Genomic DNA, 18,273 nt, shown 5'->3' with positions numbered 1-18,273 from the left:
TAATAACCATCAAATCACTATCGTAAATTGTATAGTCGTCGCGTATAAATATGCATTAGCGTTATATTGTATTGTAATAAAAATATTTTAATAGACGTTTGATTAGAATTAAAATTAATTAATCAATCCATATACAAAGATTTAACATTTTTTAGCAATTACTGGAAGACGTATTTATTAATTGTTTTTTATCGCATTTATCCCAGTCTCCCCAACCCAGGTGTCATTCATGGGGTGGGTGTCAGTAGGTTCCCGTTAATAAATATATTAGTGCAAATAATGACAGATTATTATGTAGTTGCTATAATGACCAATAGGAATTCCTACTACTATACTATTATAGTAGGTTAGGCAGAAGCTTCTACTAAAATCAAAATATACGGGATTATTCTATGCCGGTATAAGAACAATTATCAGTTCTTTTAATTGATTGATTAAATATATATTTAATTTGTTGTAAAGTAACATTAACTTGTATTTTTGCCATTTGAAACATATTATATTTTAACTGGCATATTATAATATTATAGGTATAGGTACCTATACAATTTTTTTTTGTCTGTCCTGTAATAAATAATATAAGTAACATCTGTATGTTTTTATCATATTATTATTTAAGAATTTATATAATTAGGAATATTTATTTCAATTCATCTAAAGGCTAATAAACATTTCCTATCACAGCGAAGTATTTCAGTTTACACTAGTTAAATGTTATCCTGTGAGTTCTTTTAATTTAAACCGTAATAATAATATTATAATTAATTTGCATTTTAAAATGTAGTATGTTGCTTGCTAAGTGAATATATTATTGTCATTGTCCTATGCGGTGGTTTTTTTTTGCCATACTGGGAATCCCACCGATGTCAATATTCGATAATAGACAATAATTATTCTTGGAATACTGATGTAATTGTTACATTCTAAAGTTTTTGTGTTCATATCCGCCTCGGGCCCTGTCGCCATCTGCGTCCAATTATGTTATTATGATTATAATTCTCTTTGGACGATGACAATATTTTTTATGGCAGTTAGAAATTTGATTCCTCCACGTAGTTTCACTTTCGATTTCTAAGCGAAAACTTTTACTGGCCGTCACCACTTTATAATAATAACACAGCCTCCCATTAAGGTGAATGTTCTCTCGGATCTCTCTTTATTTTGCGAGAGTAATGGCCCTTCTCTTCATTTCCATTGCGATTGAGATTGTGTTGACTTTGATTAACCTGTTACGCCATGTCTGTTTACTATGGTAATCGTCAAGGTGGTTAATTTTATTGAACCGGTTTCAATATTAATCTCAGAAGCATGCAAAATATAATAAATTGTAGATAGTATATTATAATATGTACTTATAGTAAACGTAATGAACAATATTTTATATACACATACGTCAAAAATAGAAACGCCATTCTACGAGTCCTATAATAATTAAGTCTCTGGTTTATTCTTGATATCTGAATATAATTGTTATGAAGTATGCTAAAAACAGTGTGTCGATAACAGAATATTAAGTAATTGATAATTTTTCTGAGAACATTTTTATTATTCGTAATAATATCATGATAGTAAAATTATTATGTATATGAAAATTCGGTTATTTAGCCGAGACACATTTTGGTGTTGGTAATGTTATTTATTTCACGTTTATAATAATTTGGCGCGAGCAACGACATCTGGCGGCAAACGCCTGACTTAACGGTCAGCGACCTTCCACGGCCGCAGCCACTGATGTTAACGGACCTTCATAATTATTATTTTTTATTATTTCCTTCTAGTTTATAATGTATAGGGAATCATAATCATTTATAAATAGTTTCAATATAATTAAAATTTTATACTCTTATGCGCATCTCTTAAATTTAAAATTTTTGTGCACAATAAAATTCTTGACAATAGCAAAATAATTTTACCGAGGTACTATAAATACAATGTTTTTTCGATTAGTTGTAAGTTCTAAGTGCACTATGATTAACTTATAATTAAAGAAAGAAATTGTCCTTTCTATTTTTATTGTTGATATTAATCGCTGAAATAAAATACTGTTATTGTTGTCGCTCTCCTTCTCGCGAACGCCTCGGTCCCGCCAATGACCGGAGCCTCAGCTCACCGGCGCTAGATGGCAGGCAGCGGTTGGAAAATGCCTTTTTAGCGCCGCGCTATGCTCGCGGCGACCTCGCAAAGTTGTAATACTCGACGCCATTTTTTTTTTATTCATTTCGTCATTCGCGAACACGCAGCAGAAAAGCGTGCATTGTCGCTCGTGTATCTATTCTATTTGACTGTACCACCAGCGATCTTTTGTGGTGTTCATTAATTTACACATTGTCCACAAAATTAAGACGTATAAATAACAAGAGTAATTATATATAATAAAAGCTATTTATTACATATAATTATTATTGTGTATACTATAAATTAATTTCGATTTCTTTAAATAGGTAGATTAAATTACAACGTTATTTTTTATTTGTACATTTTACAGAATTATTTTAAAAACTCTTATAGAGGTATTTTCAATACTCGACGTTGGGAATTTATTGATCTATATGTTCTCAAAAGACATTAAAATATATTATAAAAATATACGCGAATAGCTATATAAATATTGTTGTGCAATTAATGAAAATACTACTCGAGTATTTAATTTTAAATAGTATGTGATATGTACATAATTCAATTAAATTATTAATTTATTCAATACATGCTTATAATAAAATCTATCATTTTCCTACTAAATTTAATAAATACATAGGTGCCTAATATTATTCATTATTTGCGAATCATAGTAGAGTATATAACTAATCGATAAAGTCAGACTAAACACTCGTATTATTAATTATTATGATGGATCCAGCAAGGTCGAAAAAGGGCAACGATGTTGTCCAAATGGAATCCGTCTGCGGCCGCTCCAGACAATCGCCCGTTTTTTCCACGAATCAGAATTTTATTTAAATAACACAAGACATGCAAATAAAACAAAATAACAATGCAATGACGAACTAAAGATAAAACATTTTGTTTATTTATTAATAATTTCAACTCATTATTTGTGTCCACAAATTGCGATAAACGAATGAGTAACCCCGGTTCGTTTTTCATTCGTCCTGTGTCATTGGAAGGGCGAGCTTAATTATAGACAAATGAATTTTAATAAACCCGACCGGCCAATGTCGATGGAAACACATTAATTATAACAACAACCGATACCTACCAACAAATTCTAAATAATTTTCAATGACGAAATATTGGTATTTTTCGTGGACGTGTTTTTTGTAAACAACATGTTTACTGAATTTGTCGATTTACCAACCTGACAGAATGGCAACGTATTATTTGACCATTTGCGAATGACCCTAGGACCCTAGGTTTAACGGTACGAAAATGTTCTTCAACACATCGGTATCAGGTACGAAAACAGTTTCCTTGAATTCGTTATAATGGCGCAAAATTAATAAAAATCTGAATCAAATTAATATTATGTTATTATTAACGCTACTCCTAAAAAATCAATTATTTATTGTCATGCCCATAATATAAAACATTTGTTTAGAAATATTTTCTGTGGAACGTTCCATATGCTCCATAGTTTAATTTAATACATTTGTATATAAATCAATTGTCTATAGATATCTAAATACCTACTTACTTACCTATATAATATAATTTATTAAAACATCCCTAATATTCGAAGGTATATTTTTTGTAGAACGTTCCATGTGCTCCATAGTTTAATTTAATACATTTTTGTATATAAATCAATTGGGTATAGGTATCTAAATACCCACTTATTTACCTATATAATATAATTTATTAAAACATCCCTAATATTCGTTTGCGCTATCCGCGAAAACGAAACAAAAGAATCGAACGCGCTTCGAATGTGACAGTTGGTAGGGGTCGTCTGCTTCTAGCGCCGCGCGCGCGTTCGTTCGTTCGCCGTTCGAACCAAGTTCAAGGGCACTAGAGTTATTGTATCGGTCGCGGGGCGGCATGCGGCGCGGGGGGCGAGGGGGCGGGAGGAGTTCCCGCCGGCCGCTTCGTCGCGCACTCTCCAGTTGCGAGGGAGTCCGCCTCGCGAGCAGGTTGTGTAGCCCAAGCCATATAGTACAAGCCAGTGCTACGAGAAAGTACCGTTATACGAAAAGCGTTTTCCAACTTGCGCGCATTTCTCAACTGTTTATTGACAACGGCCGGTCGTGACAGACAAACGGTCGCGAATTCTAACTTCGATCCAAATACATTCTAACAAAAGTTTAAAGAATATAATCATATTAGTGGAATATTGTGGAAGTGTGAAACGTTGATCTCATTTTTGGAGTCTGTTTTTGTGTGCAGTGGAAAGTTGTTGCTAAGTTTTCCGAAAGTGTCTGTTTGTGTTTTCGAGGATCTACAGTGGTAGTTTGGTGTTGCTTTGTTGGATTATATTCCCTTCAAATGTCACGTGGATTGTTGGTTACAGTTTCGACGTGGAGGACGTGTCTGATAACCTGAAGTGGTGAAGTGATTTAGTTCGAATTTAGTGACTCAATAGTTTTGTGAAAACTGTTTTGATGATTTTGGAAATGGGTGAAGAGTTACCAATACTTAAAGGGATCCTTAACGGAGTCGTGAAATATCACAATGCTCGTACGTTCAATTTATTTATTTATTTTTATAGTATAACATATTTTTATAAGAGTTATCTACCTTCAACCCCAAATTATTAAGTCTACAACCTATTGATGTTTTCTCTCATTCATAAACGGTCTAGATTTCAGCCAATCTGAATAGATATGACTTAATACGTACATCCAAATTTAGTTAAATCTAAAAAATATAATTTATTATTGCTAATCAATACTTCAAACAAACACGGAAATAATAATTGCAAAATCAATGCAAATTGTTTTTTCCAACTTTAAACAATTATTATTAATCTTTTAAGATCGGTCTCAATAATAGACAACATTATCTAGATACCTACATAGTGTCGGATTTTACTATGCAAACCTTCTATGTCTGTTATACTTAGAAAAAAGTTCAAGAGAGAGTTTAAACGTATTATTTATTACAATTCTTTTATGTATAAATAAAAAAAAGTTTAAAATTTGTCATATTATATATTATAAAAAAGAGTATTTTAAATAATATTTTAGAAAATACTTTTTTATTTATAAAAGAAATGTTATACATATTATTATTACGTTTCAACTCTCTCTTGAACTTTTATGTAAAACAGACATGGAAGGTTTGTGTAGTGAGCTGATGATAGGTAGGTACTTCTTTTAATGATGAGGAATAATCTCGCGAATTTACATTGAACTAATCAAATATTAAATGTGTAATGAAAAAGGTACCCTGCTATAATAATATGATTGATAATGCCATTTTAACTACCTACCGAATTCTATAAAGACACTCTCACCAGCCGAAAAGAAATTATAAATTTCATAACATCTGATTAAAACTTTTTTTCGAATATTGCCCGCTCAAAATTTTTTTTTGCAAGGTTTTTGGCAAACAACTTGTCAATATTCAATTGTTTATTTATTATCGCTAATGGTGGCTTCTAATTGACTGAGAGGGGGGCGATATCGGCATTCAAATTTGACCTACAATGGCAGCGATTCGGGCGCCGAGCTCCTCGCCGACTAACTTTCTCGCTCAACTGCTTATTGCCGTAGGTAACACACTTTACGATGAGAGAACCTCGATGGTCTGTACCAATCGCCCTCCAGAGTGAATATTGACCACATACATCTCGGCTCAGAATCGCGTAATGTTAAAAATAAATGCTTATTAAGACCCTCCTAACATAATTATATCTCACTATATAGGTATTCGACTGTGGAATTAAAATGAATGAATTAATAAGTCTCAAATTTTATTATGCTGTCAAAAGTCCTGGTGTAATTCGTGTTTTGTGCCATATTCTTACATATATTTAAAAAAAAAAAAAAAAAAAAACATTTCTACACAATTATTTCCATTGTAAATGTTCCAAAACTAAATAATATAAATCTTTACTCTGTTCGTAATTTAAAATTCCATGAAGCTCCAAACAGCATTCAGTATGCAATTATTAAACACGTTGATAAATTTATTCCACAGTCAAATTCAAAAATTAAATTTCGAATGCGTCTTTTTTTGATGAGAATATGAGATCTCATTATATTGTTCTTTCATTCATTGTGTATGCAATTTGCCTCATTGCTACGACGATGGCTTGAGAGAGTGAGTGTAGAGAGGGTCAGTCGTTGTAACAATACCAGGTCCCGTGACCTGTATCCGTCGCCCGCCGTGCGCCGTACGTGGGTCGACCGTAAAGGCCAACACTTTCTCTCCTTTCTTCTCCGCATTTGTACGTCGACGCGTGGAGAATATACCACTGAATATGAAATTTAACACCGTGACAGAAAACGCACAGCGCTGTATTTATTACAAATCCAAAGAGAAACCTACATTTTACACAAAGCGAAAAAAAACATTAGGAGATGAAAATACACATTGGACAGGGAATTTATCCAAAACTAATAGGTAGATAATATAATATTACTTATATATGAGGTATTACTAATTTTGTTCATGTCTGATATTGTTTCAGTGAAATAGGATTATTAAAAATCATCCCGAAATGCTTTAGAACTGAGAGAAGAAGTGTACCTAATTCAGGTTCAAATTTAAAATTTCTTCATTGTAAAATGCGAATCAAACCAAGTATTTATAAATGGTTCGGTTACATGTATTTTTTAACATGTAGATATAATATTTAATATACTACTTACGAATAGGATAATCAGATATACTGAACTATTCTTTGTTATTGTTATCCTATATCCTAAATAGGATTTATCGAAATAGGTGTCAGGTTGTATGTGTATCAAACTTTGTTAATGTTAAGTAGGTCATCTTCCTATACAACACGTAAAGATTTAAGTTTCTGTACAGAATGTCATTCTCAGCAATTGTAATGAAAATTCATTTTTTATTAAACTAGGTATTTATTTGATTGATGTTGTGAAATATACTTATCGATAGAAACCTTATTTTCCGACCAGGCTTTACTCAAAGGTACACTACTTAGTGCTCGATGCGATCTAAGTGTGTTACCGAAAACTTTTACTTTCCCCGTTCTCGATTCGTGACTTTTACAGACAAGACGATCGTGGGCAGTCACAAATATCCGTTTCTTATCGATATAATTTGTTATTGATATCACATATCAATAATCATTGGTTGCAGATTTCCACGGCATGATCAACGCTGTATCAATCTTTATCCTAACTTTGCCAATCATTATTCAAGAGGCTGGCGCACACTTGTTTTATTATACTATAATATTCAAGAGGCTGGCGCACACTTGTTTTATTATACTATAATGAAGTAAATGTAGCATATTATATTGTTTTTCAATAATTGATCGGATGGACCCGCAAATTAAACATGATTAAGAAGAATAAATTATTGTGCTTCACTTTCGCACCACGATAGAAATTTTATTGTTTGCCATTGTTCTCCATTGCCTCTTCACTTTCTCTGTGTTTCTTGAAATTGGATCATTCATTCAACTGTGTCACGAAATGACAAGTCAGACCCAATTACTATTTATCAACCATACTGATATTGCTAGTAATATTTTCGATTTAAATTAAAGTCAAGATTTACTATAACAAATAAACTCCCTATTATAAAAATTCGTCGTGTTGCTAGCTTTCATAGAGTAGTTCTCAGTTTTCTCGTGTAGTTTCACCCCTCGGATGTATTCTAATCTATTTGTCGTGGCTGCCGATGGGAGCATTAGATAGGCTGCCTCGCATCGACCCTCGTGCGTCGGGTGTGCATTCACCAGTGCTTTGACCCCATGCTTGCCGCTGGCTTCGATTCAGCGGTGATCATCCCCCATTATTATTCGTCGGGCTGATTGTCGCGGGGGCCGCAGCTGGCTGGCAGATGTCTGTCGCACGCGCACGCCACCTGGCGCTCCGTTACCAACCGAGCCCAGCTCTTTCTTTATTAATTCTTCTTTCTTTCCCCGAAATATATTATTTTTTCAAGTTCCCTTCCCTCTTATTACACTGTCACGATGGCGATGGCCGACCCTTCGTAATGATGCAAAGATATACACCGTTATCATAAAATGGTTATAGTAACTTTGTTTCATACCAACTGCCACAAATAAATACCTATTACAGTTATGAATTTAAAACTGTGGATGAGTTTTAACGAATAAAAGTTAGACCTTTTAATATGTCAAACTCGTTGTATTAAATATTCATTATTGTTGACGTATTATACGTAGCATTATTTTTCTCTATAAGACTCTTTGCATAGTACAATAATCTTCAAATTAAATCTCAACCAAATTTTAAATGCACGTTTATTACATTTTCTATTGTTATAAATACATTATTTCCGTTACAAGACCACCTTTTCGAAGCCATATTAGTTACTTTCGTATGTATAATGTATGGCTATTGAATCGACGAATCTTTTATTTTCACCCTCAACGCTGCAGTCTCCTTGGGCACACGAGTCGAAAATGCATGGGGTTCGTCGCGAGGTCGTTGCACCCGTCTGAAGGTTGCGGCTCCTGCATCTGTCTGTCTGGCAGGCCTACCCCAAAATTTAGACGCGGGCTACATGAGCAAGCCAACCCCTCGCCGCTCCCGCCGCATTCTCATTTCATCCGATTCGATGAACCTTTTGTCCTCAACTGCGTTATTTATTCTTAAATTAAGAGGGGTGTTTTTTTACTATTTACAACTGTTGCCTATTCAGTATTGTAACGTATTTCACTCTAACGGATTTTTGTAATCGTTGAATTAAAAAAATATATGTACATGTATGGAGTAACTTCTTTCGATACGACGCAATTGTGTTGTATCATTAGAAGGTTATAAAACCGCAATTAGATGGATATTTTTAAACTTTGTTGGCGTGACATTTTGTCGATGGTCGCTGATGACGATCAGCGCGCTAGGGAAGTGCGTCACTATCTTGGATTGATTGAAAATGTGACGTCACGTGCGGAAGTAACGTGGTGCAGTTATTCTATTATTATCGAGTTGATGAATTGGTCGGTACCTACTTGAAGTTGGCAATGCATCGCGTCGCTGACCGGCCCATAAAATCTATTCCGAATACTTCCGCGTCTAGTCTAGACTCGTCCATTGCGAGGTAGCCAACGTTATTTTGTATTCCGTAACTGGTAATTCATGCTTTTTATCTAATTTAAAACATGCATTTATAGCAGGGTTATTTAGAAAATGTCTTATTATTTGTATTATGATACATATACCATCATAAATCGTCCCGTGTTCGAATTTAGAACAAAGTTCATCACAGTATAAAAAATATTAAATGATGATAATATGTCAAATGTTGGCATGTGGCGCCATCACGACAACCTATACTGGTGGATCTATAATTAATGACTTAAGCAATACAAAGTGAACTATGTATTTCCTAACTCTTGAGAGCGAAGGTAGTCATTTTGTGTTAAAATTGTTTTGATATCTATCTATCTTACAATACTGTTCTTGTTTGTTGTCATTGACGATGTATGCTAACGTCCCCTTTTCTTTTTATTTCCAGCCGTGCGATTCGGTCGCGTGCCGAAGCGGGAGAAGGCGCGAATCCTCGCCGCCATGCAGCAGTCCAGCAGCAGTCGATCTCAAGAGCGGGCCGCGGCCCAGGAGCTGGACGATGAGCCCAGATTACTCTCCCGAGTGGTGCGCGCGCACGTCGACACGTGCGAGTTCACTCGCGACCGCGTCGCAGCCATGCGAGCGCGAGCGAGGGACTGCCCCACATACTCCATGCCTACTTTGGTAAGTTTCAAGTCCTTATTATCATCAATCCAACATTATGTTGGGTCTCAATTCTCCAAATAATTGCCAAACTTCTTAGAAGCTTAAATCTTCAACATTTGACATTGACGTGGCAAAGGATCCACAGACGTCACTAAAATTTTAACTTTGTGATAGATTTTCAAAACACATGGTTTTGCTGTCATTCGTTTTCAAAATCCATCACACATTGAAAAATTAGTTACAGTCGAACTTGGTTATTACGATCACGGAAATAGCGAGATCTCGGATATAATGAGGAAAACATTCGTTGACATTTTGGTTTTATGATTTTCTCCATACATCTATTCACTTTAATAACGAGCTACTTCTCGGGTATACCGAGCAAAACTGTAAATGTGTCAATCGTTTGTACCTAATGGGTATTTTTGCCGACAATATTGAAAAAGTATCCACGCATATGGTTGAAATTGCGCGTAAAAATCCAAGCTTTGTGAAGTCAGTAGATACCTACCAGCGCCGGCGGCTAAGCACAATATTGTATGCTTAGAACATGACGCGAAATGTTATATAACGAGTAATGCTTATAACGAGCAAATTAAGTCAGTCCCATCTTCCTCGTAATAACCGAGTTTGACTGTATTTAAACATTGATTCAATCAATGTATCAATTAACTAGATTATTGTCGCACGTCCCTTACCCTTAAACTGGCTTTCCACCTCATATTCTATACTGTCAATCTGTGAGACTATTTTTTTTCTTGTCATACATAGAAAGCTATCAGCAACTTATTTAAAGTATTTCGTTCATTCAAAATACGATATAAAGTCTCGATAACTTTTGTAGTTTTTTTTATATTTTATCAGCATGTAAGAGCTGGTTCCTGTTTCTTCATATCGATTTAAGATCTGACAGAGACGAAGAGCGAATTCATTCAGTTTGTTATTATATTAGACCGGGGCTAGTTTTCATACAAAGTGAAAGTGATTCAAACATTGATAGTAATTCATTATGTTACATTATACTTTCGCTATAAAAATGTATCCACCTTCGGTTTATCGGCAGGTATAATATCAGAAATGATTTAAATATTTGAAGTTTATTCTTTGTTTATACCTACTTAACTTATTTTTGTTGCATTATGTGTACTTTTTTATTGGCCTTCTGAATAAAACGGCATTCAGAACAGTAATAAATCTGGTCACTATTCACTATTACTTAATGTTTTTTTTTGTTTATCGTAACTTATTTCCGCGGTGCTCATTCATTTAATTATTATTTTGACGTAAGTAGAGACAGAACGGTAAATAAATAAATAATATTTTAATTAAACGGTGATTGTTTTAGAGGTATTGCAAAATTTTTGGAGGCTATCGAGTAGATGGTTTATTGGCAAGGAGGTCACGCTTGAACTTTAAGTCCACACGGAAATGGAATCATGATTACAGTGTCATTACTGATTATTGCAAACCGTTGTGCCAACAGTAAAACCAGGTGCGGTTTGCCCTTTCCCTACGTTTTACGGTTTCAATAATATACAAAAATAAATTGCAATCGTTACAAAGTAACTGCTTATGTGCGAAATAGAATTGTCATTAATGATGTGGCCAACACCTGCATATCAATAACATTTGTAGTCTGCTACCAATTGCCAACTTGCTTACCAAAGATTTTATTTCACTAGTACCAGAGCTGTTTCAAATCATTAAAACTTATTATGACTGATTAGAATGCGCAACTTTGGTTAATTTGCCTCCCGCATGTCTGACATTATCGCAGACCCTTTGGCCAAACTGCCGTCGCGAGGTACTTTCTAGTAGTGATCAATGGACGACATAGTATTTCATCCAGTTGTATACAATACTAACGAATTCTTTTATTATCGTTTCTCGGTAAATAATATTATGATTTGTGGCAACACTCGTTAATTCTTCTCAAAAATATTGTTTTTATTACAACGGTGGCACACTTTTGGGCAGCGGTGATCTACGAGGTGAAAGTTTTTGAGGGTCCCTCGCTCGCTTCCTCGCAAGGTTACACGGCAAGGCCGCCACTCTTTATATTATAATCTCAATTTTTAAAAACTTTCTTGACACTGACTCACGAGAGATATAAGTATCGCGACGCATTTGTTTTGGTGAGTTGACGCCTCGCTGTGAACCAAATGTTCGTCAGTTGGGTCAGCCTTGGGAGCTTTGGACTTTCTCTCCCCGGACCTTCGACCGGCCGCGGCGGAAGTCATCGCTGTCTTGTCCCTATTTATTACCGAGTTCCCCCACATATCAGTTGGATCCCGTCCACGCCCTTTGTTATACAAGGGCACAGGATATGATATGAGGATATTCGGATGAGCGCACATCAAAGCACTTGATTATTATTTCGCTGTGCAGTGTATGTTTCAGTAATTTTATATAAAAATATTTTGTAACGTGTGCGGATTATTTAAATTAGTCGACGGTCGAATCGTCTTCTGAACGATTTAAATTAGCACGATCACACAATGTCATAGACTGCCCCACCTTCAGAATAACAGCGTTACGTGACCTCTACTGTGAACTCTAGACACAAAAGGTGCTTCGACCCCTAATACAAATGGAATAACCTCTATATTTAATACGAACTACCGTCTTTCATCTCTATACTTATGTATACATCTAAACGAGATAGAACTATCGTTGTTAGTTTAGTTTATATTGATATTTTGAATTTTATTTTTTTAACGCAATCTAACCCTTCGGTGGGGTTCACAACGGAACGTCACAATTTGAATGATTTCTGCCCGAGTATTTTCACCCTTTTGCGTACGTGTAATAGGCTCGATGTCGTTATTGGCAAGGGCAAATGAGAACAAAGCGATCAACCCACTCAGCCAGACTAGCCGACCTTGCGTCACACGGAAACATTCAAGGTTTCTGTGTCTCCCTCGCTCGCTCCTTTCTACAATAAAATTACTACGTATTTTAATATAAAATTATTATCGCTGTCTCTTTCTCTCTGGGAGATATCGTTTCTCGTGAAAGCTGCCTTCAAATATTTATGTAAATAAATTCCGTTCAAAGTTTACGAAAATCGCATGATAAAACCAAACGTATTTTTTTATAGTTCAGTGTTAATATGCGTGTGATGAAAATTCTTCAATAAAACAATATTTTACCATTTGTGATTATATTAATTATTATTATAATCTATTGCTTCAATCCAAATGTTAAATGACTAGGAAGTATTACGTTATTAATTGCCTGATTGGTGTTTTGACTTACTATGATACAAATAACAATTACGAGTGCATTTCAACTGACAATGAGGAAGCGTTATTTTAGTATTAATGCCATTGAATCCGGCCACAGAGGTCGCAGTCTCGCGCGCCTCCAATCATTTCCTAGATGAAAGTAACTTTAATTTATTGCGATCGCGATGGTCGCCGCAGAACCAGTTCTCATTGAGCACTAAAGGTCAATTCAAATGGTCAGTTACGTCTACTTAGTTAAATTTATATTTATTTATTTATTATCATTCGTGTTACCTATGCACATGCTGATGTTAATCTACGCACAACTATAATACTATTTTGGTTTTATTACCGTGATGAAAGCAACGCTCTATTGTGTAGTAACGTGTCGGTCAGGTGAATATTACAAAGTTAAAATTTTAATTCCGGTTTTATCAGTTGTGTCATTATCGATCGTCAGCGATTACGCACGTTGCAGACCTTGAAAGTCTCCACGAGGCGCTCCCCCATCCCTTATTTGTTTCGGCACGCGTAAACTTGCTTATGTACTTTAACCCCCAGATTATTTGTCACCTTGTCGATCTCCTATCGAAACTTATAATTATTAATATAATCTTCCAAGGAGTTAAGACCGTTTCATGAAGTTTATTTTTGATTGGTTATTAATGTTTTTCTTTTCTTTTTGTCCACAGGCTTGTCCGCTCAACCCCGCCCCTGAACTACAATCTGAAAAAGAATTCTCCCAGAGATTCGCGCACGTCATCCGCGGCGTGATCGATTTTGCCGGCCTCATCCCCGGGTTCCAGCTGCTCACCCAAGACGATAAATTTACCCTCCTCAAGAGCGGCCTCTTCGACGCGCTATTTATCAGATTGATATGCATGTTCGACGCCCCCTCGGACGGAATCATTTGTCTCAATGGACAGTTCATGAAACGTGATTCCATTCAAAATGGCGCCAATGCTCGATTCCTTGTCGATTCCACCTTCAAGTTCGCCGAGAGAATTAATTCCATGTGTCTGACAGATGCCGAAGTCGGCCTCTTCTGCGCCATCGTCCTTATCACCCCTGACCGCCCCGGCCTGCGGAACATTGAACTCGTCGAGCGCATGCACACTAAACTCAAGTCTTGTCTGCAGTCGGTCATCAACCAGAACCGTCCTGGACAGCCTGAGTTCTTGCACGAGTTAATGAAGACACTCCCCGACCTAAGAACGCTGAGCACGTTGCACACGGAAAAACTTGTCGTCTTTAGAACGGAGCATAAAGAACTTCTACGTCAGCAAATGTGGTCAGTTGAAGACGAAAGTGGCAAAAGTCCCGCCGGCAGTTCGTCCTGGTCTTCAGGTTCGGACGTGACGATGGACGAAGCCGTAAAGAGTCCCCTCGGATCCGTCTCGAGCACTGAATCTATGTGCTCGGGCGAGGCCGACCGATTCGCTGGCGCACCTTTGCTTGCCGCGACGCTCGCTGGCGCACGTTGTCCTGTGCGACCGCGAGCTGACTCCGGCGGATCCAGAGGATCCGCTTCGTCCGGGGACGATGAGCCCGCCGCCGCTGGAGGTGCGGGTCTAACCGTTATTCCCCTCGGTCGCCCCGCGCACATAAACCCTCATGCACACCCCCACCTGCGATACCGGAAACTAGATTCACCCACCGACTCAGGAATCGAATCCGGAAATGAAAAGCACGAAAAGCGGGCGGGCACTTCCTCCGGATGCTCGAGTCCGAGATCGTCCCTCGAAGAGCGAAGTGACGACCGCCCTCGACCCGTCGATGACATGCCCGTTCTTAAACGCGTACTCCAAGCGCCACCGCTCTACGATACGAGCAGTTTAATGGATGAGGCGTATAAACCGCATAAGAAATTCCGCGCCATGCGCCAGAGAGATTCTGCTGAGGCCGAGCCCGTCGGACAAAGCAGACAGTGTCCGATGACCGGCCGTCCCTCACAACTGCAGATGCACCTCTCCCGCGCCACACCCTCGCTCTCCAGCACCCATTCGGTGCTGGCGCGCTCACTCATGGAGGGTCCGCGAATGACGCCAGAGCAGATGAAGCGCACGGACATCATCCAAAATTATATAATGCGCGGCGAAAGTGCGTCGAGAGATCCCGCGGCTTTTCGCACGCGGTGGACGGCCGCACCGCCAGCACCCACCGCACTCTCTCCCCCTGCGCCTTCCCGCCTGGAGCTCCAGGTGGACATCGCGGATTCTCCGCAGCCCCTGAACCTCTCGAAGAAGTCCCCCTCCCCGCCGCATACGCCCTACCGCCCCCGAAAACTATTATTGGAAGCGTAGTGAGCGCTTCTCAGCGACAACCAAATAATGTGTCGAGCGACGTCGGACGACAGAGGGACGCGTCCGCCGCCATCCTATTATCGTGTTACGGCTTAAGTTAGGATTTTCAAATTTTGAATAAATATATTTGTGATAAACTTTCATTTTATTGTTTTATACCTCGCTAAGTTAGAGTGTAAAATGGACAGATGGACAGATGAAGCGCCGGAAGTTGAGCGAGGAGCGTTTTAGTTTTGTAAAGTTTAGTTACGATTAATTACCTGACGGGCGGCATCGGCCGCTCGCGTTTCCTTTTTAAGCCCGGATCGAAATGTTTTATATTTTGACTATTTATTTTAAGTATCGGACATTAATTTTATTTACCTTTTCTATGAAAATGTTACGTTTTATTATTATTGTTGTAATTATTTAGTTTATTATATTTGTGAATAATAATGATAGTTGTGACGCGTTGGCGACAGTGGCGCTGGTGGCGCGGCCGGTTGTACATATTAAATTAAAAAAGAAAAACGGCGAGGACTCTCGGGGAGTCTGAAGGTGCAATCCGCCGACAGGACTTGCACCCTCGTGCAGGTCGGCCCCACAGGCCCGGCATTTCTTTCATTCTATTCGCTATCATTAATTACTAGTATAATAAATAATTTAAACAAATACAAACAAAAGCAGTACGTGTGAACAAACTATCTCGTAAAATAAAATGTTACTATATTAAAATGTAAAAAAATGAACAAAAAAAAACTTGTAAACAAAAGATGAAGGGAGGGGATGAGGAGTAAATTTGTTCCCCGCGCACCTCTCAACGCGATCGGCCGGCTTCGGAGGTACAACCCCCGAAAGCCTTCCGGTCTCGCGTGTAAATCTTCATTATTTTCAGCATGATCGATGTTAAATTCCCCACTAGAAAAATCGAATAGGTCGGCTGAGTCCGATTTAGACTAAATCCAAATTATAGAGAACGGATCGAGGGTTATCGGCTGATCTCCGACAGTCCACCGTTATCGAGTAACGGTAGTTAACCCACACTGTCTTGACCGATCACCCTCGACTGTTTTATTTCCAAGCTGGCGCTCTGCGTAGCGTCTAGTTGATTTCGCATTTACTCATTTTCCATGTTGATCGAACCGGCGCCATTTTTTTTTATTTTTCTCACCACCCGAGCGCTCGGTCGATATCAAATTGTATAAAAACATAGCTTAAAAATAATTTTAAATAAACAGAGTAATTATTGTTGTAATTAACTGATTTGATGAGACTTGTATCGTCATACATAATATATTCGTTGTAAATTGATTGATTTAAAAATACAGCTCTTGCAGTTATACCATTATTAAATAATTCAACATTTTGTGACGACAGTGTGATATACTTGTAAAACAAATATAATTATCCATATTGTCCGATTGTTTGTTTCCCCCCACAGTAGCGTCACCGTGTATTGAAAGAATTTTTAAATAATAATCGATCGACCCGGTTGGCGGTGACCAAATTTCCGGTCGCCGCCGTGTGCACTTTATTTAATATGATATATTCACTTGGTGACCGCCCGGTACTCGCTGTTCCGCAAGCCCAAATCAATAGTATTGTAAGCGCAAGAAGCGAGAGCCAGGCGGGATTGTCATAAAATAATGCAGGGTGTTCCTTATCGAGCAGTTGATTGTAAAATTTCATTTATATCTGTAATGGTCGTGCGTGACATATCATTCATACCCGCACTGTATTAAGATTAAATATCTATTGAAATCATTGTAAAGAGTAGTCGACGAACAAATCAAAGACGGTTGCCAAGTGTGTATGTTTAGTATTTTGTAAGTTTGGGTCAGTTCTCAATTTAATTGTTATATTACACGATGAAAATGAGAGGGCGTCAGAATAAAAAAAATTTCAAAAAAAGTCAGGTGAAATTTAAAAATGCATTTCATTTCGAATAATACATTGCTTCCTCTCCTTTTTTCCTTCCCCAACACACAAGAATTAACTGATACAAAAAATAATTTGAAAAATTACAAATTCTGTAATTTTATAGTACAAAATACTTGGTTACTTTACAAGCGTCAGACGTTGAAGAAAGCCTCCAGAAGAATCTAGAAACCTGTGACATAAATGAAGACAATATTTTCACAAAGCTTTTCAGGTTGGGTGATGATACTTTACAAAGAGATACTCTTTTCTAATTGATATTTTTAGTAAAATATGAGATTTTACTATAATTTATCAATTCTAAATAAATACGCACTAACTATGCTAACGGAAATCTTCTATACTCTGTAAAGATGGGAGTCTAAACGCCCTAAACAAATTGAAGTGAACCAAAAACAACTCGTTAAACATTTTTTTTTCATACAAACTACGAAGAGATGGAGGAGTAGTTCGTCGAGCTTGCATGGACAATTGGAACTTGCATCAGCGAATTTGAAAGGGAAATCACAGAAATTTCTATCTGGCAGTAGAGTTCCTGAACATATTTGAGACTGACACACTGCATTTTATATTAATAATTGATATAGGCCTTTTCAATTTAAATATTCATGCTCGCAGTTATAAATGCGATTGATTTGTTTTGAGTCAATTGAAATTAAAGATTGAATCCTATTTATTATATGACAGTGCATGACAGATTAGCACTGCTGATAGCAAAGGCAGATTGATAGAATAAAATAGGTGGTTGAAAAAAAGTATTTTTACCGTTGCCAGAACGGTAATACTACAAATCCAATAATGAATAACTACATTTTACAAGAACACAGTCAAATGAGAAAGCGGTAGTACATCCAGAGTTTTAATATGTATGTATTTAAAACATTAGAGAGAGAGAGGTGCTAAATAAGGATTATACATTCAAACGTCACCCACAATGCAGTAAACTACACTTCAAATAATGTAATAGAACAGAAAATAGGTAGGTATTTACCTTTATCCTAAACACCTTAAAATTTTGAAGAAATCAAAATC

The 18,273-nt window shown here is 37.1% G+C and overlaps 1 protein-coding gene and 1 long non-coding RNA gene across 3 annotated transcripts in view; one reads left to right on the top strand and one right to left on the bottom strand.

The window, feature by feature from the left end:
• Eip75B (Ecdysone-induced protein 75B) overlaps positions 1-17,228 on the top strand; it is a 392,248-nt gene extending 375,020 nt beyond the window's left edge. For both annotated transcript variants that reach the window (XM_085957892.1, XM_085957893.1), the window contains exons 4-5: positions 9,577-9,812; positions 13,714-17,228. In XM_085957892.1, the coding sequence (XP_085814018.1) occupies positions 9,577-9,812; positions 13,714-15,324 (1,847 nt within the window). In that variant the 3' untranslated portion in view covers positions 15,325-17,228. The remainder of the gene's footprint in view (positions 1-9,576; positions 9,813-13,713) is intronic.
• LOC147064368 (uncharacterized) lies at positions 4,169-5,928 on the bottom strand. Its single transcript, XR_015071911.1, has 2 exons — positions 5,195-5,928; positions 4,169-5,001 (listed from the first exon to the last, which is right to left on the bottom strand). It is a non-coding gene; the product is annotated as an uncharacterized LOC147064368 (long non-coding RNA).
• Positions 17,229-18,273: the final 1,045 nt, after the last annotated feature.

The sequence above is a fragment of the Rhyacophila brunnea genome, unplaced genomic scaffold (assembly GCF_057557595.1).
Source record: "Rhyacophila brunnea isolate RB1 unplaced genomic scaffold, BYU_Rbru_1.0 scaffold_7, whole genome shotgun sequence".
Lineage (NCBI taxonomy): Eukaryota > Metazoa > Arthropoda > Insecta > Trichoptera > Rhyacophilidae > Rhyacophila > Rhyacophila brunnea.
Note: the sequence above shows the minus strand (reverse complement) of the source record. Positions and strands in the feature narration are given on the sequence as shown.